This window comes from Corvus kubaryi, unplaced genomic scaffold (genome assembly GCF_017639235.1).
Source record: "Corvus kubaryi isolate FWS band 111438036 unplaced genomic scaffold, C.kubaryi_AGA036_p1.0 133, whole genome shotgun sequence".
Taxonomy (NCBI): domain Eukaryota; kingdom Metazoa; phylum Chordata; class Aves; order Passeriformes; family Corvidae; genus Corvus; species Corvus kubaryi.
The window spans coordinates 26656558-26677586 of NW_024580667.1; the positions used below are offsets into that span (position 1 = coordinate 26656558).

The window sequence follows — 21029 nt, forward strand, 5'->3', positions numbered from 1 at the left end:
CCCCCCAAACCTCTCTTCAAGTCCAGGACACCCTTTCCTTCCCGCACTCCTGACGGCTCCGCGGCGGGGACCTGACCCAGCCACTGTAAAATCCACAGCGGGAGCCACCCGGCTGCGGTCCCGGCGGCAGGGCATCCTCCAGGACCCCGGGATACCTCGGAGCCCCAGTGCGCTCTGTGTGGGGCTCGGTGCGCCATCGGACCCCCGAGAGCGAGAACCTGGGCCTCCCCCCTGCTCCCCCTCCCTCCGGCGGGAGCCCCCGGCGTCCCCTCCGTGCCGTACCCCCGACGGTGCGGGTCAGCACGGCCAACCCCGCACAAAGCCCCCGGCTCCGCGGGAAGGGCGGCCCGTGCCCGAGCTCCTCCCTCGGCCCCTCCCCGGCGGCCGGGTCCGCGCCGAGGGAGCCGAAGCCGGCGCCGCGCAGCCCGCGGGGGGCGATGTGACCCGGGCGGCCGGGGTGCGGTGCCGTGCGGGGCAGGCGGGCTCAGAGGGGGGAGAGAGCGGGACTTCGAGCCGGGGGAAGATGTGGCTGAAGCCCGAGGAGGTGCTGCTGAAGAACGCCCTCAAGCTGTGGGTCACGCAGAAGAGCAGCGGCTACTTCATCCTGCAGCGGCGTCGGGGCCACGGAGACGGCGGCGGCCGCTTCACGGGTACCTGGTGGCGCGGGGGTTCGGCGGAGCGCCGGGCCAGGCCGGGCCGGACCGGGCCGGACCGGGCCGGGTGGCGGATCCCCCCCTGCCTCTGCCCCACGGGAGCTTGGCCGCGCCGCCGGTCGGGCTGGGGGAGGCGGGAGCGGCCTCTTTGTTCGGCCCGTGTACGGGTGGCCCGGCTCGGCGACAGCGCGGGGCGCCGCGGGTCCCCGCCGCGGGCGGTGCGGAGGCGGCCGCGGGCCGGGCGGTGGGGGCCGCCCCGGCTCCCCGCGAGTTGCCTGGGGAGCAGCTTCGCGTTTCTGTAGCCTTGAGCACCGCTGAAGCCACTTTTATTGTTACTTCCCCGCGCTCCCCTCCTGATGGGTTTCTCAGCGTGACTAAGGGCGGGCGCGGAGCCCGTCAGGAGGTGCGGAGCCGGTGCCCGTGGCCGGAGGATGCAGCTGGGGAGAGCCGCCGGGGGCTGCAGCCCGCGGGTCGCGGCGGAGGTCCCTGCGGCCGGCGGTGAGAGGTGGAGGGATGCCGGGGCACACAGTGGGATGTGCTACCCGTGCCCCCTCCGGAACCGGCCGCGACCTGCGGCTCGCCTCCCCTTTCTACAACGAGAGCTATATAAATACATGTAGGATTCCTGGCTTTTGGATGATACAAGACGTTACGGGGAGGGGGTTAAATCAATGTTGTGGAAAAGTGCATTCTGTCTTATTTTTTGCATTAATTACACTGCGGGTTATGGTGGCTGTAGATCCGGCACGTTATATCCATGTGGCACTCCAGATACGAGTAGTGAAGGATATATACACGGAGAAGGATCACGCTGTACCCTCGCAACAGTGTGGATCCGTGAATAACTCCAGCGAGAAGGATATGTTAGGCTGCGCTGACGTTGTAGCGTAGGGGATTTGGGCCAAACTTTTGGTTCAAAGGCAGCAGCAATTGAATTCAAGTATACAATGCTTTGGAGAATTAATATAGTTTAATAATGTAGTTCTTACTTAAAAGCAAACGAGGCTGTTTTGAATATTATAAAGTGAGAATTTTTAATGGTAACATATATTTGAAAGGATGGTTAGACATTTTCAAAATCAATGTATTTTCTATGCAGTTTAAGAAGCTGCATTACCACGTTTGCTATTTATTTTATTAAAACCTTTTTTTCCTGAACTATTGACCTTGCCATTTGATAATACTGCTTTCTACATTGTTGTTGTTTTTTTTTTGTTTGTTGTTTTTTTTTTTTTTTTTTTTTTGGTAAAATCAGAGCTTATCCTACCTGTCCATAAAGTGCACAAAACTGAACTGTGGCTTGGTAGATCGCATGCTATCAGTGTGTCACTAATGAAATGGAAGTTTCACTCCTTTGTGGCAGTAAAGACGATGCAGATTAATTTTCAGAGTTAAAAATAGCCGTTTACAGCTGCTTGATTTGGGTCCAGGACAATCATGAGGTTCAGTTTCACAAATGTTAATGCCTCATGCCTGAGCTTTTCACTACATAAATTTGCAAGTTTAAACCAAACAAACTGCTTTTCTCTCTGGTTAAATTTCAGGTGAATCATTTTGCTGAATCTACAGTGCACAGGCTTGCTCAAATTTTTCTTGGCTGGCAAAGGAAAGCCACTCCTGTCTCGCACATTTTCCAAGGGAACTGTAGATTCTGACAGCCTCTGAAGCCATTTGGAAAAGTTTGTATTTAAAAGGGCTTAGAAATTTGAGTCCTAAAACCAGAAACGCAAGAGTTAAGGAGCACTAAGCTGGGGTTAGATGGATAGTGTAATTTTTTTTCAGCGTTTTTACTTGCAATGAAGGAAATGGAGATGGATACTGAGAAACAGCGAAGCTTTGCTGGTAACTGTTTGCTTTCAGTGCAAATCTTACCTTCTGATTCTTGCTTTACATGACTACAGAGACACTTAATTAGTACCTGTCTTTTCCAAACTGGTGGAAGGGCAGAAAGCTCTGCCATATTTCAGAGTATGGTCTACCAAGTGGTAAAGCCAAAAGTTAGAAGTTTTTGTTTGTTCTAGTGGGGAAGCAAAGCTTAAGTGAGAACAATATCCATATCTGTTTTCCCTTTAATACCTTGATCCCTGGCCAATTGCAGTTACTCTTTATAAAAAAGAAGTTTAAAAGATGTGAAGATCCTGTACGTGAAAGCGGGTGCCACAATGGAAGAGAATCTCACTGCTCCTCCAGGGAGGAGGAGGCTGTGTGTCCTCAGGCTGTGTTAGACCCATGTGGGATCAGCAGAACAAAACTCCCAGAAGATGAGGTTTCACACGAGTGTAGATGGGCAGTGGACCACCCATGAGGTAATTTGCTTTCACCAGGGTGGAAAGGATGTGAGGGCTGAGTTGCCCTTGTGCGTGTTGCCACAACATGGTATTTGCTCTGAACCTGTGTGAGGACATCTGGTTTATGGCCCAATTCTCATATTTGCCTGTCTTTCTTTCTTCTAGGATAATTCTTTCTCCTTACCAGGGCATTTTAGCTATTAGGTAAGAGTAAGTTAGCACAGCTGGAGGGTGTATTTTATGTGGATTTAATTCCTGAAGAATGGACTAAAGATGATTGCTTGCACAAAAGCACTTTTTTTCATATCTGTGTTTCTTTGTGTACTGTGTTTTTGTCAGATGCTGAGCAGATGTTTGTAAGTGAGAGACTATTTCCTACTGTTACTTAATTTGTGTCCTAGGGCAGTTCCCAAATGCACACTGGGCTTGGAAGCAGAGGGTACAAACAGTGATGGGGGTTGTATTTAACTCTTCATTACCTGACCAGCCTCATTCTGGTTTCTTCCTTAGGGATATGCTTTTTCAAGTAAATGTTTAACTTGCCACTTTACCTGGATCTCTACTTGACAGCTCTGCTGGATCAGAGGCTTAATAAGAAAACTGGGAATGTTTAGAAATACTTTAAAAATCTGGATTATAATTTTTTAATTAAAAACTAATTTTAAGTTATAGATTGAAAAAAAATTGTTTAGCTTATTGATTTATGTTGATTCTTTGGTTATGTTTCCTTTGCCTAATTGGAGAGCCCTTTAGCAATCCCTACAGAAAAGGCCTGTGATATAGCCATGATTAACAGGTCAAAGTTAGTTGGATTTCATACTTGCCAGTGTCTTTGGTTCTGAGGTTACATATTAATGATAAGCTTCATCAGTAGTCAGTAGTCAGATGTCAGTAGTCAAAAATACTGTCAAATGCCTTGTGGTAAATACTGCAGGATGGTTTAGCCTTTAAGTGAATCACTACTTCAATTTTTATTAAGGGATGTTGAAGCCTTCATGCACTTTCCTCTTTGATTAGTTTTCTGCATTTTGACAGCAAACCTGCTTGTTCTGGGATGCATTGGGAAGGATTTCATCATGAGCGCTGGACTGAGAGTAGTCTTTCACTCTTCCCAAGCAGCTAGAGTTGCAGTTTTTGTTTATACAGTACTTCACATTGCACACTCCTAGCATATAAAAACCCACTTAGCAACACTTGTGAATCTTTCCTTTTATAAATATGGTTAAGTAAGACCTTAAAATGAACTCTTGTTTCAAGCAACTTTTTGTCTGGTTGAGATACAGTGCTTTTTAACTTCTTGCTTGAAGTAGATCAATAAAAGATTATGTTTTTTTCCTGTTTTACCCATGTTTTTAATTTAGCTATGATATTTTCCCCTACTATTCTTCCAGCCTCCATTTTCAGTTCAGGGCACTTTCCAAGCTGGATATAGTTTTGTGTTGTTTGCAACTTGCAGAGGACAAACATTTTGAAAGGAAAATAATTTCTTTTTCAGCTCTTATAAAGCTTTATGGTTCACAACTTTTAAATGTAAGATAACACACTGGCAGAAAAAAACATCTTCTGTATATGAATCTAAGCCTTATTATTACTTTAATAAAAATAAATGTGGTAGGTGTGATAAATACATTTCCAAGTTTGATTTTAGGGTTTTAATTTTTCCTTTTAAATAAAATTCCTGCAGGGCAATAGCTTTTGAACTCATGTACAGAGTACCTCTTGGTTGTGAGCAGAGAACTGACTAGTTGTGTAATAAGACCTTTCCTTCCTTATTTTTCCTTTGCTTGGATGTTAGTTTTTTTAAGCATACAGAGAAATGGTTCTTGATAAGCTCTGGAAATTTTTCCTGGAAATTAAAAATGAAAAGATCTTTTGCTGCTCTTTCAAACTCTACCATTCAAGCAGCCCTGTAATTATTGTCAATACCTCAGCTTTTAGTGGCCCTGCGCATCTCCGAAGGTCTGAAGTAAATAATTTCATAAGGGAGTCTATTTCTGGGAAAGGCAGGAAGAGGACCACAGTGGTTGAGGATTCCTGCAACTCAGATGGGGAATTCATCTAGGTTGCCCCTCTTCATTACATTGTAGCAGAAGAGGTTCCAAAATACCTGAAGACTTGGATTTTTACTAGGGAATGCAAATGAGAATCCCCATAGTCTTCTTTACTTTCTGGAGGGGCAAAAGGCAAAATGAGTAGCACATTCATAGAACCATATTAAAAGATCTGCCCCAATACAGTCTTCAAAACAGCTTGCCTTTTTGTCATAAGATATGTTCAGGATACCAAAATAAGTTAGACTCAATCTGAGCGCTAATGAAAAAAACCCAAACCCAACAGAATACTTTCATTTTAAATGGAGCAGTCTGAGGAGAGGAAGATGTTATATCTTTTCCAATATTGATGTTAATAAAGGATATTGGCAATGATCACTGTCAGTATTCATGGTTTTGTTTCTTTAAGGCACAGCTCTCTGAAGCCTTGCACAGGAGGAGAAATGTGCATACTTTATTGAAAGCTTGGACTCTCGTCAAAGCATTATCTAGCCTTGCCCACAACTGGAATTCAGATTGGCAGGTTTTTTCCCCTTTTTAATCTCTTTATTTCACTGTAACTTTTTTTTTTTAAGAGAATGCATATTTACAAGCTCTTTCCCAAGAGGATGGCTTCTCCGTTACAGTGTTTGGCCAGGAGGCATGAGTTGGAAGGAAGGATAGGAGCAGGGTGCCAAGCTACTACCTGCAAAGTCAGGCACCCCAGTTTGTGACCTCTGAGCCCCCTGAGCTGTGTGTGCTGCTCTGGCCGCCTCTGCTTGCCTTTCTGGGGTGAGTTTCCTAAGCACCACTGTGGTGCTGAGATGGCTAAGGTGAAATGCAGGTGCTTGTGTTGAAATGTTACAGTGCTAATATTAATGGTGAGGAAGTACCCATGCTTGGAAAGGAGGGGTTGGTTGTGTCTGCATAGGACTGACCACCACCTAGTGCAAGACTAATCCAGTAAACAGCTACAGTGGCTTTTTATTTCCATGCTGTGGAGGCCAAATGACACAGAAAAAGGCAGGAAAATCCTAGAATGATTTGAGCTGGAGGGACCTTAAAGATCATCTAGTTCCAACCCCCCTGCCATGGGCAGGAACTGCTCCCACTAGACCAGGTTGCTGGGAGTCCCATCCAGCCTGGCCTTCAACACTTCCAGGATAGGGCATCCACAATTTCTCTAGGTGACCTGTTTCAGTGTCCCACCACCCTCACAGGAAAAAATGTCTTCCCTTATAAAATAAATGAGCATGTCTGTGGTGACAGAGTTAATTTAGCACTGGTTTGGTCTATTCAGCATTATTTACAGCACCCACCAAAAAAGAGAGACTTTTTATACTGCCCCAAGTAGTGCTGCATGTCTGAATAATTTACAGGGCTGCAGCAGCAGCTTGTATATCCCACCTTCTTGTCCATTTTCAGGTGGAAAACACTTTCAGGTATTTGTACTTGTAACATGAGAACCAAAGCATTTGTCTCAGCGGCCTTCAGGGCTATGAAAATAGGCTTGGCTTGAACTGGACTGATGGCAGAGGACTGAGATAAGCAGCTGTGAGTGCTTTGCCAGGGCAGCATGCCCACCTGGGGAGACAGCCCGTGGGGAAGCAGTGCTGGGGAGAAATAATCGGTGCTCCAGGGTGGGGACGCCATTTCCACCATTACAAGAGAGACAGCACATAATTCATCTCACTTCTTCCTCCTGTGTGGTCTTTTCCTCTGCATGTGGTGGTCTGACACAAGCACTCAGCATCACATCCAGGGATATGGGAGTCATGGGGACCGTGGGACACCCACCATCATAGTGAAATGCCTGAACTCCCCACATTTCTGATGTCCACCTTCTCCAGAGCACTGGGACCTAGGCATAACAATTAAGTAATTTATTACAATTTGTTTCTGCATACCAGATTGAAAAAAGTCCCAATTCAACAGAAACCAATTTTCCCGATGGTAGTGTTTGATCTGGCAAGGTCTGCGCTGGAAGTAATGTAAGGGCTTGGATGTTGGGTATTTTCCTGGGTGAATAAACACTTGGAGCATTAGGTCTGTATGCTGAAATCTAATGTTGCCTGTGCTTATCTTTGAGTGTGGTGAGCCCTTATCGTTTCAAAGGAAACAGAGCCTTCCTACAGCCGTTGGAGGAGACCTCCTTCATCCTTTTTCTTATGTACTTACCCAAATAAGTTTCGAGACTCTTTTTTCTGGTGGTAGAAATGTAATAAATACTTTCTAATAGGTACTGTATTGTATCAAAACCTGTTTATGTAATTTTGCAAAATTCAACAAAGTCTGGTTGCATTTAGCCATTGTCATTAGCGGCCTTGCATAACTGATGGTGTTTATTATCCATCAAAAACATGGATTTTAGGGTGGCCTGAGTGAAAGTAACAACCTGCTAAACATCTGAATTTTGAACTTTTAGAGAAATCAAATCAGGATGATATGAAAGATATGGAGATGTCCCCAAACATTTATGCTGGGGGCCACCACTGGCCAACAGTAGCTTCATGGCCAGTGCCCTGGGCTGTATCCTACTTTGGTGCAGCTCAAAAGCTTCCACCTTAGCCTGTAATGCCCAGGGGATGGCACTCTCTAGGTGGGCTGTAAGAGGTGAGATAGAGGCTGCAGTGGTCCTCATTGCATCTCAGCCCTTGGGTTTGTAGTCACAAGTTAGGGCTCCTATGTGGTGGGGTGGTTGAGGCCTGATAGGAATCAGCTTCATAATCCCCCCATCCCTCTCTCAGCAAGGACATTGGTCCTAGGGAGAGCTTCTGAGATGCCTTGCAGAGCTAGGCAAGCAATCCATGCTATTTGGTGCTGTCCCAGGAGTGCCCTTTTGTCAGGCTGAGCTTATCCTGGCTGGTGTGAAAAGCAGCTTTCTGTTTCAGCTGGAGCACAGGGTTGGATGGCAGGGGGTAGGGAACGGGTACATCCACGTGTCTCTTCCTGTGTTCTGCCTGGTGGTGGGCTGTTCCTTCAGCCAGTTCGCTTGCCTCCTCTAGCCTGGCTAATTGCTGCCCACCATGGCTCTTGTGAGACTCTAATTGTTTGCAAATCACTGCGGGATGGAGGAAGCTATTTGGAGAAGTGTAATTAGGATTCACGGTATGAAGTGCTTGCTTCTCTGCCTTAAAGAGCCAAGATTAATTCTGCTTTATTGGAAGCTGTTAGTTCAATTTCACTGTCCTTAAAAAGAAAAAAACCCTTTATTTTTATGATCGTCCGAATTGTTTGATTTGTTCTTTTCTCCCAGTTCATGTGCCTAAACAGCTTAGAGTGATTCTTGCAGGTATCAACTTTCCTTCTAAAATTGCAGCCACTGGGAAGCAACCTGTGCTGTTAGCTCCTTCCACTTCTGAAAAGAGGTTTCTCCTTTCTGGTGAAGTACAGCTTTTTTCAGACAACTGGGCTTATTTTTCTTTCTGCCCCCAGCTTTCTCTGGTGGAGCAGATGTAGCAAGCTGCAGTGAGCTCCTAAGGATGAATTCAAAGGCATGCTTTTCACTTCATGGTTTTGCACTGGAGCCATGCTGGTCTGTGACTGTAATTGTAAATACCTCAATTTGGTGGTTTTGTCTTACAAAAATAACCGAGTCTGATAAAAAAAAAAAGAGGGTATGAGTACTTAAAACATGGCTTTGGCATGATATGTGTGAGTGTAGCCACCAGGTGCTCTTTTCCACGTCCCTGCAGAACAGCCTCTGCAGTCCCTAGAGACCATGTGGTGCCATCGCTTTCTTGTCTTTGAAAGTGCCAGGTGCCTGCAGCCGAGAGAAGCCTCAGCTTTGGAGTCGCTGAGAATCTTGGCAATCTGGTTTGGGTCCTTGTATGGTAGTGGGCCTCTGCCTGTTTTCTTGGAATGGCTAGATTTGGCAGATACTCGTAAGTCAGGTGTTGTACATCTGTCCCGCTGAGCTGCTCCCGGGTGCAGTGGAAATCTCAAGTATTTTTTTTTTTTCAACGTAGACTTAGGAGAAGTGGAAGGACAATTTTCTCTCTGCTTCAAACTTCTGCAGCAGTCAGTTTGTTTATACAGTGACTAAAGGTGTTCCCCAGGATACTGGAGATGCAGGCTGGACTCTGTCTTTGTCATCCCTTTGACTTTGGCAGAGAGGGTGTAGGTTCTTGATTTGGGAGATTCAGGGCTGTGTGGGAAGAGGTGCCTCTGTGTGTGCATCTGACCTGCTGCTCCCCAGATTTTAAGAGTGCCATCAGAATTTCTTACCGACTCATTGCTAGGTGCTACATGTAATTGCTTCTTTGAACAACATTGGCTTTCATTCCCCACTTTGTAATGGATGTATGAGTTCATGTTAAACAAAAGATCCTGGCTGTGGTGACTAAATGTCTTACTTAAAAACCAAATAGAACTGAAAGGGTAACAAAACTGAGTGTTGTGACGCTGAAGGCTTCCTTGTCACTTAGATTTAATTCTCCTTTTTTTTCCTTCCTTCTCCCCCTTCCTCTCCCCTCCCTTCCCCCCGCCAAAAAAAGAAAAAAAAAAAAAAAAAGCAGTGGCAGCTTTGGGGCCTTTTCCCTTTTTGTTTTAGTTCTTTTTGGTTTTTTGGGAGGGTTTTATTAATTTACTAGTCCCATACTCCTAAGTGATCAATCCAAGTCCCTCTGCCTTGCAGCATGGTTTAACTGCTGAAGTGACCAGCCCATTTATGGGAAGGCATTTAGTAGCTCTCAAAAATTTCCCTTTAAGACCTTTAAAATATGATGGAGGTAAATAGGAATCATCTTGCTGTATGTAGAGGGTGTCTTGCAGTGCCTCTTGAATATTGTCATAAAAGATGGAAATAACAGATAGTTTTTCAGTTTGAGTTTCTAGCTTGAGTTCAGCTTTACTCGCCCTCTGCCCCGTGTCTTGTAAGTTTAAAACAATTCTTGAAATCCTATGTGGATGATTAACAGGGATTCAGGAAAGGACCCTGCATTCTTTAGTTTGAAAGATATGGAATGTTCAGTAGAAGTTGGTGTTAGGTTAACTTAGTGTAAACATGTTCCTTTTCCTAGATTAGTTATGAACATGACACAAGATAAGTTGTAATGGGATCCTTTATCTCTCTGTGGGGGTATGAGAAACCATATCTTCAAAGATGAAGAGTAGTACACTTTTGATAGTTCATTTGAGAACCTGATCCTTATAGAAATATCCTTGATTAATTTTTTTGATTGTATGTGTGTGAAGAAATGCTCAACAGATTCATGATGTCCTGTTTATGTTCTATTTGGTTACAGGTTGACCTCTGTAAAGGGGAGACAGTCCCTACCAGCTGTAGAATTTGAAATTGTTTCTTGCTAATTTATATACTTCAATTTATTTCTTGTATTGTATCCATAATATGCACATACATTTGATACAAACAGATGTGCAATTGGAAGTACAACAGGCTTATTTTGGAGGTATCCAGTTTTCTTTATTCCAGCAACAAAATACGCACAAAAATAGATGTTTCAGTGAAATAAAATCTACCAAGTAAAGCATGGGATTCATAGTGAGTTTTCCAGATACGTTTTATAAGTTTACTTCTGAAAAATACGGATAGATGTTGCCTCTATCTGAAATCCAGTTTCCAGCTAAAATGATCAGATTTTTTTAAGAGAAGCATATAATTTCAGTAGAAAAGTGCCTTTGCACTTCTCCTATTTTCTTCTCCATATATGTCAAAAATATGCATATTACACCAGACATTTGCATGTGAATTTTAGCCTAAAAATATTCTTTCTGCATGAAGAAACTTGTACCTTTTGAGGAACTTGCAGTGTTTTGTCAGTGGTGTTTTGTGGAAGGCTTTGTAAACCCATGTCTGCAGCTTTCCATAGTACAGTTACTGTATGATTCATTTCTTTCCCTGAAATATTTCTGACCTCTTGGGAGGTCAAAAAACAGACAAGAAGTTGGTGAAGTGGCTCATTAAAGGGGAAGAGCTACTCTGAATTATAAGTTCCTCCCAAAAATCTTGTCCCATATAGGGTAAAAAAATTTAAAAAAAAAGGAGTTTTAGGAAGAAAACCAGGGTAGCAGTTCTCTTTTCCTCCTCTGCTTCTGTTTCCTTTTCATTTTTTCCTGTCCTGTAGTAGAAAAGGTTTCACTGTTGTCTGTGATGTGGAAGAGGTCTGTATCACCCTGACTGAAGGCAAGTTGATGCATCAATATGTGAGCCCGATGCTCTTAATGTAATTTATCTTGCAAGCCAGATACCCTTTTGTTTTTTAAACAGATTCCATTTTATAAGAGACCCTTCCATGGAACCAGCTGTTTGGACATACTGTGAGAAAGGTGTTTGCTCACAAGCTGGGTATTTTTCAAAGCATATTTCAGAATCAGTGTACTGTTGTTTGTTTCTTCATTCAGGAGTTTTTTGGTTGATTGTTTTTCAGTGTTATGATGCAAAAGTTACCCCGAATGAATTATGAGGCAACTTACACTGGAAAAATTTTGCGTCTAGTTTTTGTAATTTTCTTGCTACTACAGTGTCAACTAAATTATCATATTAGGCCAGGGTGCATATATTAGTGTTGAATCCTTTTCATGCTTCTGCAAATGCACTCTTAATCTTTTTTCCCCATTCTCTACCTTTCTCAGTCTCTCATCTGAAGAATAAAGGAGCCGCAAACATGGGGATGGCACCCACTCTTTTTGCTTGCTCAACTTGAGCAGTACTTGCTCTTATTTTCCTTTGCTGCCCTTATGTCCCCTCTACAGCAACGCCACCGCATCCCCTCCTGGCAGAGGTGGGACAGGACAGGGCTCCCTGTCAGCCACAGTGGTGGCTTAGAGTGATTTATGTATGGGGTTGCTGTGCCCTTGCAAAGCTCTTGTAGGGGGGCCGGGCCACCTGGGCTTTATTCTGGCAGGTATCCTGATGGCCACACTCTTTTTTCTTCTCTTTGCATATTAGTTCTGACTCCTCCTTGTCATCCTGAGTTAATATTTTGTCTATGGGTAGTTTAGACAAGGGAGGTGATTATTTCTTCGTACAGTTGAAGGAGGAATGGGTTTCTTTTTAATTGTTTGTAAGCAAAATGGAAATTGTAAGCAGAAGTAAACAGTGAGAAGAGGAATTGGGTTTTCTGGTCTGGTATTCAGTAAGAGAAAAAGGAATTAATTTTGCATAGGCTAAGAAGTAAAGCAAAACTTTGCAGCTACTTCTGTGCTTTCATGTGTTTTTTCATGGGCTCTGAGAGAAAAAAAGCTATTTCACAAATCAGATGTTCATTAAGCATTCTCTAGGGATTTTGGTAGCACTTGCTTTTAGTTGACTTTTTTCCATGACTTTAGTGAAATGAAAAAGAAATCTTTCTCCTAGGTCTATCATCAGGGGAAAACATGCACAGCACAGAAATTTCTTCTTCTCTTTCTTTCCTGTGGTGTCTCAATTCTTCTGAAATTTGAAAGTTAAACCCTATTTTTGTTCTCTGCATCATTTGATGCTCTCTTACTGGCTTTAATCCAACTGTTTTGAAGACTGCACACTAAAGTTGGTGCTCTGTTTTCTGTGAGCACAGCTAATTTGCTACATTTTATACTAGGATGAGTTTTTATGCTTTTTTCTTGTCGTTATAGGAGAACATTTAGCAATTTCAGATATTGTACGTATCTTCAGTCTTTAAATTCAGATCTCCATTTTAAATAGATGGGTGTAATATCTGGTCACATATTTAAGTGAGAAGCAAACTGCTGTTGAAGAATATTTCACCATACAGTTTTAAGACATATTGTGTCCAACTTCTGCTTGGCTTTGAAAGCATCATCGATGGCATGTGTGTATGCAAGGAGGAAGTACTTAAAGTAATTTTCTTTGCTCCCAGAAGGTTATTGATGCTGTTCCATGTGAGCTTCTTACAGCTTCTAGACCAGAAAGTGGTTGAAATGCTGTTTGGTTATGTTATACTCAAATTAATTAGCTGTCATTTGTTATCCAAGTGAGAAGGCAATTAGGATGAAGACTTGGTAGGTCTCCATTATTTCCATTAATCACTTAGGTGATGGACTGGAGAATGCCATATTTGAAACAGCATGTGGTGCCAAGGGCTAGCAAACCTTTTGGAGGTGGAGTTTAGTTCCTTTTTTGTTGGGTTAATGGTGAAGGAAAAAAAATACGACAGGTTGAAAAAGTTACATGTGCACAGGGAAAAAGAAGCATTGCAGAAAACTTCCTAGATACTCTAGTGATACAAACAAACATGGTAAAGCTGTTCCTCACTCTGCCATCCCTCTCCTTAGGAGATTTATCTCTGCAGGATGCACAGGACAACTGAATATAAAGCTGCTCTGAATTGCTATTTGTAAGCATCATAAACCAATTCTGATTTACTTTAATATGTCAGCTTGCAAATCATGGCATTCGGATAACTTTGTCATGGATACCTTGGTTTTGCCTGCTCAGGGGAATGGGTAGCAAGAAACTCCAGCAGCTCCAGGTGTCCTCCAGAATGGAAAGTCTTTTTTGGGGTCAGCAATTGCTCCAGCTGTTCAAAATGACTTTTTCTGTATTGAAATCAAGTGCTGATTTACAGTGGGATACTGCTGCAAGCTTTCTTGGATACAGGAGTCTGTATGCAAGATACAGGAGGTGATCTTCCTTTCTGCTTGTGGCTGAGACTTCAGTAGCAGTGAGCATCAGGTCCACTTTAGAGTGTCATGCTTAAAGATAAGCTGGAGAGATTCCAATGTGAGTTCAAGAACAATGAGCTGTTTGGAAAACACAACCCACAAGGATGAGGTGATTTGGGTTTCTTTAGAAAAAGAGAAATCATTAAAGGGTGGGAAACCGTGATGTTACTTTTTCATTATGTTGAGCATTAACATAAGAAGTGCCTGTGGCCAATTACTCTCCGTGTTCCAGGGAGCAAGATTAATTTCCAGCAAGAAAGTTTAAGATTGTGGTAGTTGGCCTGTTTGTTTGGGGTAGGGTTTGTTTTATTTTTTTGGGGTTTTTTTTTGGTAATGAAAGTAATTTCACTTAATGAAAATAGTGGAAGAGGCTACCTGGGGAAGCTGTTGCATCTTGGTTGTGGCAGGTTTTGAAAAACAGGTTAGACAAACACCACTGACAGCATAGGTGTATTTATCCAAATTCAGAGTGGGACTGGAACAGTAACTTTTTAAGATGCCCTCAGGTCTTTCCACTTCAGTTCTGTGGTTGTGTACATATATATGAGGCAAAACCAGAAACACAGAGAATTCTATATGCTTTTGATCTTCTAATCTGGTTTGCCTTTTGCATTCTGAGCACCTGTAAATCATAGCATAAAACTGGGGAAGGATCATTATCGTTACGTTCTGTATTCTAATTTTATGGTTTTAAATGTGAAACAACTTGCAGGCTACAGAAATGAAAACTGGATTAATCCTCTTTTCCCCCATTTTTCTTTGCAGGTCGCTTGGTTGGTGCCTTGGATGCCGTGTTAGACTCTAATGCACGCGTTGCTCCATTTCGAATTTTACTCCAAGTTCCAGGCTCACAGGTTTACTCTGCCATTGCATGTGGTGAGTTATTGAATGGATCAGAAGTTTACTGGGCCATAGCTGTTGGTGAGTCACAGATGGAAAACCCCAAACCTATTCTGAGCATGGTCAGTGTCTGCATGTCCAGGAAGCTCAAGGTAACCCCAGCTAGTTGTGTGTGTGTGTAAAGCTTATTTAATAACCAAATTAACCTCTGGTTAAAATCACAGATTAGGAAAAAGTGTTACCTAGGAACACTGAGTTTCTATGGAAAACTTGTTTAGCTGAGGGTGGTTTGCTGAGTTAATTTTCTCTGTTGCAAAGTAGTGTGGTTCTGTTCATATGCATCTTTTCCTACAGTAGTAGTAGTCCCTTACAGCAAGAAGCTACTTAGTCTAGGCTTTCGCCAGCCTAGTCTTTCACTTGCTTACTGTGAAATGTCTTTGCGCACTTTGCTATAATAAAATATAACTGGAACACTTGGAAGATTTAGGAGGTAAAGTTGTCTGAGAGCAGGGGAATGTCAAATACCTGATCTGTTATGCACTAATCCCTTTTGCAGTGTTTCTGCAACTTCTGAAGGTCAAGCTCATCTTCAGTAAAGTGTTATTGACATAAATTGCAGCAACCTTGCCATGACCCAGTAAAGGCCATCTGAATGTTCCATTCATCCCATTGTTGCTTGGCCAGTGTGCAGGGCTGTTCTTACCCCTTCTGCTCCCATCTAAATAATCCTGCATTGAAATTTACAGCAGTTTTTCTTTGGGAATGGTTCAAAGCTGCGACTGGGGAGCATTAGGAAACATCTCTGTAATGAGAGGGTGGCCAAACCCTGGAACAGGATTCCTTCTGAGAGGTGGTTGATGTCCTACCAAACCTGCCAGTGTTTAAGAGGCGTTTGGACAATGTCCTTAATAACTTCAGCTTTTTGTCAGTCCTGAAGTGGTCAGGTGGTTGGACTAGACTATTCCCAGGATTTCAAGGAAAACAAGGATGGCTTCTTGAAATGCATCAATAACGAAAGGAAAACAAAGGATAATGTGGCCCTGTTACTAGATGAATAGATTACCCAGAGAGGTTGTGGTGTCTCCCTAACTGGGGACATTCAAGAACCATCTGCACACGGAATTTGGTTTTGTTTTTTCTATTTTTTTTTTTTTTTGTAAAGGAACTACAAATGACAAACTTGCCTGGTTGGAATGGCTAAGGATTTTGCTGAGACAAACTTACACAGTTAATGTTTTCTAAAATTCTCTTTGGCTCTTCTGAATGGATGCTCATCCCGGAGAAAATGAGATTTATAGTAACAGAGCGGAAAGCAGAGGGGTCTGTTTTGTGTGCTGCGTGGGTAGAACATACACATTTGCCAGAGCTGCACAGAAATAAAGAACCATGGCAGAAGAATCTGTTTGTGAATAATATTGCTGCTGTGAAACCCTGATATGAGTGTCTAGGGGAGAGCTGGCAATAGGAGTCAGAGGAGCGTCACCCCAACCCCTTCTTGGGAAGCTGGAGAAGGACATTGCTCACGAAGAAGTGGCCATCACTGCTCACCCAGCTCTGCCCTGTCTGAGAGAGGCATTTCATGCAAACACAGTGTTAGGAGTCTCTTCCTGGCTTTGGAAGGAGCAGTTAGTCAAATTAAAGTTCTGCTGCTGTATAGCGAGGGCAAGGAGCAGCTCCAGGAGCTCCTTCCAGTCTCCCAGTGTAACTCCATTGTGGATAGCCATCGTGTCATTAGGCAGTTAATTAAAATGACATTTTGCATTGTGTGTTGGCAGTCCTCTGTTCCAGGAGCTGTAGGCTTAAGTGATAATATATTCATAAGGGTCAGATCTGTGTTACAGACATTTGCAAATCTTGGAGGGCTGCTAGGAAGTCTGATCCCTGCACGGCTGTTCTGGCAGAGATATATTAATCCAGGTGGTTAATCATGTTACACCAGTACAGGAAAAAAAAAAAGGCTAACCTCACCCCTTGTGTAGAGCCACTTAAAATTTTCCTTTCAGAAGGCTCATGGGCAAAACAGAAACTCAAGTCCCAGTCAAGCAAAATAGGTTTTAGAAGAGGGAGAGCAAAGGATTTGGTGAGAAGTGGTTTTAAAGAAAAGATTCTGAGGAATGAGGCAGTGGTTAGACAAAATACTTGGCATGAGCAGATGAAGAAGGTGGGTAAAAGGTGGAATAAAATGCTGTGCAGAATATCAGGACAGGAAGTAGAATAAGGAATGGATAAAAGGAAGAGATTGGCAATGCTTGGGTCAAATCACAGGACAACTTTAAACTACGAAACGGAAATTAGAAATAAAGAAGGGACTCAAAAAGTTGAGTTGGCCTGACCAAATGGAAGGGCCAAAATGATCTTTTGGTATTGGAACAGAATCCCTGGAGGCAGGCAGGATTGCAGGAGCCCCTGTGGGATACAGCTGCTGCCTGGGCTCAGAGCAGTCCTAGCAGTGTGGATGCTACTATGAAAGGGATCTTGCTCACAGCTTATTTCACAACAGGCAGCCTGACAGGTTGCCCATACACTTGGTATCTTTTAGATTGCTCAGAAATAAAATTTCAACTCAGTATTTACTTTGTGCAGCCATTTCAGTATAAAAATTACTGTATTTCTGGTGTTCTTAAACATTTATATGATTTGCTTTCTTTACCTAAAGGGCTTTTAAGTGTCTCTAATTTTAAGATTTTTTAAGTTTAATTTTAACCTTGATTAATGGTATTTAAGAAGTTCCATTACAAGACTTTCCTGTCAGGGAAGTTAAAGCTTGGAAGGTTTCCCTGCCAGTTGGCATTCTGCATGGAAAACAGAGCAGGGACAAGCGGGAAATCCTTACCTAAATTTATCATTTTTTGTTGTTGTGAGGCAACATGATGCATCACTAATGTACACACAAAACAAATCTTGAGATAATGGGTCTTCTGTTTGGGATAAATTTTATTATTATATTCATGTGTGATTTGTATGTCTCTTACATACAGCTATTTCTCTTCTTTCTTGCACAAGCAAGGCACTAAGAGAAGCAACTATTACTGTCTTTACTTTTTTACCTATAATGTCTGATTACTGACCAGTAAGGTCTGGAGGGCCCAGATTTTCCCTTGATAGCCCTCTGTGGTGCCCGTCTTGCTATGACTTTTCTATCATCATATCATGCAGAGACAATTCAGTTTCAAGAAGAAAGAACCAAAGCAAATTGATAATGAGTGAAATATTATTTCTGGAGTTAGCATGAACACATTACATTTAAAGAACCAGCAAATCCCTCAAATCTTTAGAGAAAGAAGCTTTAAAGATTTGAAAAGCTGTATTAGTAAAAGATTTCTGTTTGCTTTATTTCTTCCCCAAACTAGAAATGTGCTCTTGTAAACCCTTTAGGTGTTGCTGAACCAAAATCTTTTTGGGGTACTTTATATAGAGAGCTTTGTATTCCTCTCCAAGGGTGTGCATGTGTGTGTGGGGGGGGGGGGGGGCGGGGTGTGTGCATGTGTGTGTTGAGGGAGGGAGAAAGGAAGATCAGGGACTTTTGGGAGCAGGGCATAAATCTAAGGTTTCCAGTGGCCGCTTGTGGAACGTCATGTCAGAATAAGCTGCAGTCTAGCAGCTCAGGATGAAGTTTTGCTGGTTTTTCTGCTTTGACTTTTAATGCAGCATTTGCTGGCTGAGAGCATTCGAGAAGATAAAACTAAAAGCACTAAAACTAATTCTCTGAAACAATGAGGTTTTTGTTTTTCTCTAACTATACTGCTATGAACAAGACCTTTTTGACCTGTTTGCTACTAAGAATTCTGAGGTTGAAAGTTCAGTTTCTCATAATGAATTTATGAAATAGTGCATTTTATTACTTTTTTCCCCTTCCTTTCGATTTTATTTTGTAGGATTAGTTTCAATATACTATTTTTTGCTTTTCTAGGTGCCACTGCAGAGGAAATAAACCAACACTGGGAATGGCTGGAACAAAACTTGCTCCATACTTTGTCTGTGTTTGACAATAAAGAAGATATTGTTAGTTTTGTCAAAGGGAAAGTGAAGGTAAGGAAACTGTCTCACTTTCACCCTCCCCTGCCTGATTACATGTGATTTATTAGAAGAATGTCATGAAGTTGTTGTCATTCATCCTTGGTTTTGACCATCTAAACATTACTGTTTTTCTATGTGGCTCTTGCATCTGATGTGGCCAGCACATGAAGCTGCTGGCTCACCACAGGGTTGGAGAAGTGAGCATCCTTTTGGAAAGTTAAAGAATTTTAAAAGTAAAGGAATTTTGTGACTATAAATCAGATTAAAAATAACAATGGCATGTGGGGAGTTACTTAGAAAGCCTGGTGTCCTGAGCTCTGCTTTTAATGAAATAGATCCTCTAAGAGGAGCTTGGTGATGGCTGGTGGGGGTGTGAGTTCCCTGGTGGCTGCTGTACCTCAGGTCGTGCTACAAGCTTTTCTTTGGTAAGAGTTTTAGTGGGATGCTCTTCTCCCCACAGCCTCTTTTCCAGTTTGGAAATTTTGTGGGAACATAATGCTTTTGGTGAATTCCAGCCTTGCTGTGAGCTTTGTGGGCTCTTAATCTGGGGAAAAAGAGGACAAAAACAAAACCCCACTGTACAAATCCTAGTTTTTATCCTGCTTTCTTTAAAAAAAGGCATTTTGTTTTAAGTACACTGAAATACCAAATACAGTTAATGTCTATTGATAACACAGTGACAGCCTGTTACCTAGCACAACACAAAATTCTTCAGGTTTCATTAGTTAATGTTAAGTCCAGGTTTTGGACCCTTGCACCTGCTGTAAACTTTTGGCATATTAGGACTGCTTGGTAATTGCAAATTATACCAGGTGCTGTAACATAAGGATTATTTGTCTGCATGGTGCAATGCATACTTAACTCCTTTGTTGTAATACCACTGTTAAAAATCTGAAATCTTAATTATATTTATGTAGATGTTCTTGAAACCATGTTTGTAATGGTTCCAAGCATGTCTCAAGTTACTGACACATCTGACTGCATTGCTTCTTCATAGGTAAATAGTACTGGTCAGTATACACAACTTTTACTCTACTTCTGCTCTGTATATACAAAATAAGAGCAATCATAAGCCATAGTGAAAGTGTAGAGATATGGTTCTGGCAGACTCATTGAAAAAACTAAATGTAAGGAAAAGAAGGGAGCTTTGGGAGCTTTCAAAATGTATGAGAGATGCAAGCACCAGAGAAATTTCCACATTCGTGAAAATTGCAAATTGACTGTAATTTCTTTGTAAGAAAGGGTTGCATTATTAAAATTCGAATGGGTAGCTTGTAGCAACTTGCCTGAGTGTGAGTGCCATAGCTTTATCCTGACATATGGTCTTGTTCCTGACTCAGGCACTGATTGCAGAGGAAACGAGCAGCAAGCTCGCTGAGCAGGAGGAAGACCCCGAGAAGTTCCGAGAAGCCCTGGTGAAATTTGAATCCAGATTTAATTTTCCTGAAGCAGAGAAGTTGATCACCTATTATTCCTGTTGCTGTTGGAAAGGAAAAGTTCCTCGGCAAGGCTGGCTTTATTTGAGCATCAATCATCTCTGTTTTTATTCCTTCTTCCTGGGCAAAGAATGTAAGTGTAAATGTGTAAGAAATCTTATGCTGGGGAGAGATATAAATATAAGTACAGTTAAAAGCAAGAATAGCCAGGATTGTTATAAAAAGCCTAGTTCACCTCTGAAGTTTAGTTTCTAAGTTTTTAGTTGTTCAGGTGAAAAATTGTTTAATTTAGTTTTCACTTCAGCCTTTGTATTTTAATATGAATCCAGTAATAAAAATGACACTGCAAGAGCACACAGACATAGATGTTATCTGGTTTTTCTTTTTGGCGTAGTGAAGCAACCTTAAGATGTAGCAGACCTTCTACAAGTTCTAAAATAGAGACTTTTAGTGCTAAAAATGGTGAATAAGGATGGGTCCCTCCCAAAGGCAGGGAAGCAGAGTCACCACATTGCTGTGGGGTGGTAGGGGAAGGGCTGGTGGGGCCAGGGATGCCCGAGTCAAGCTGCTTGCCTGAAGATAGACCAGGAAGCATAAAAGGAATGTGCCCTGGAGAACCAGGTGAAAATTCAGAGCTTTTAAGGAAAAACAACAGCGATCTAGGGATTTGTTTGTGTTTCTGAATAGCAGTGCAGTAAGGTCAGAAGAAGTTTGTCCTAGGGCTTGTTAGACTTTCAGATGGTTCAGCAAGTTCTAAGGATTTGGTTGTGGTGTTCCTCTGCAGAGAAAGAATTGTGTGAATGAAAAGCCTGTTGGAATAGATACTAGAAGGTAAAAATGAAAGTAACAGACATAAAATGGTAAAAATGAATGTAGCCATTTAAACTATAGCATTTCTCTGTTCAGTAAAATTGTGCATAAACCTCTAGCCTTTTAAGGCCTGTTTATCCTGCTGAAACTTAAACGAGGTTAGCAATAGAAACCTATACTGCTGTAAATATAGCAATATTTGTCAGTTACAACAATTAGGAAAACTTTGCTATATTCCGTCTGGATTTAATATTTAGGTATAGCTGTAGGTTTAAAAATGAAGTGCATCTTAAGAAACATAGTAGCTTGTAATTTCTAAGACTGAAAACA

The 21029-nt window shown here is 42.3% G+C and overlaps 1 protein-coding gene across 6 annotated transcripts in view; it reads left to right on the forward strand.

The window, feature by feature from the left end:
* The first annotated feature begins 411 nt into the window (after window positions 1-411).
* The window catches only part of TBC1D8 (TBC1 domain family member 8), a 48576-nt gene continuing 27958 nt past the window's right edge, over window positions 412-21029 (forward strand). The window contains exons 1-4 of one of the 6 annotated variants that reach the window (XM_042040437.1): window positions 412-650; window positions 14362-14517; window positions 18347-18465; window positions 19794-20022. In XM_042040437.1, the coding sequence (XP_041896371.1) occupies window positions 524-650; window positions 14362-14517; window positions 18347-18465; window positions 19794-20022 (631 nt within the window). In that variant the 5' untranslated portion in view covers window positions 412-523. Of the gene's footprint in view, window positions 651-936; window positions 1270-14361; window positions 14518-18346; window positions 18466-19793; window positions 20023-21029 lie in introns of those variants that run through there. The other 5 variants (XM_042040392.1, XM_042040410.1, XM_042040420.1 and 2 more) reach the window with 5 other exon arrangements.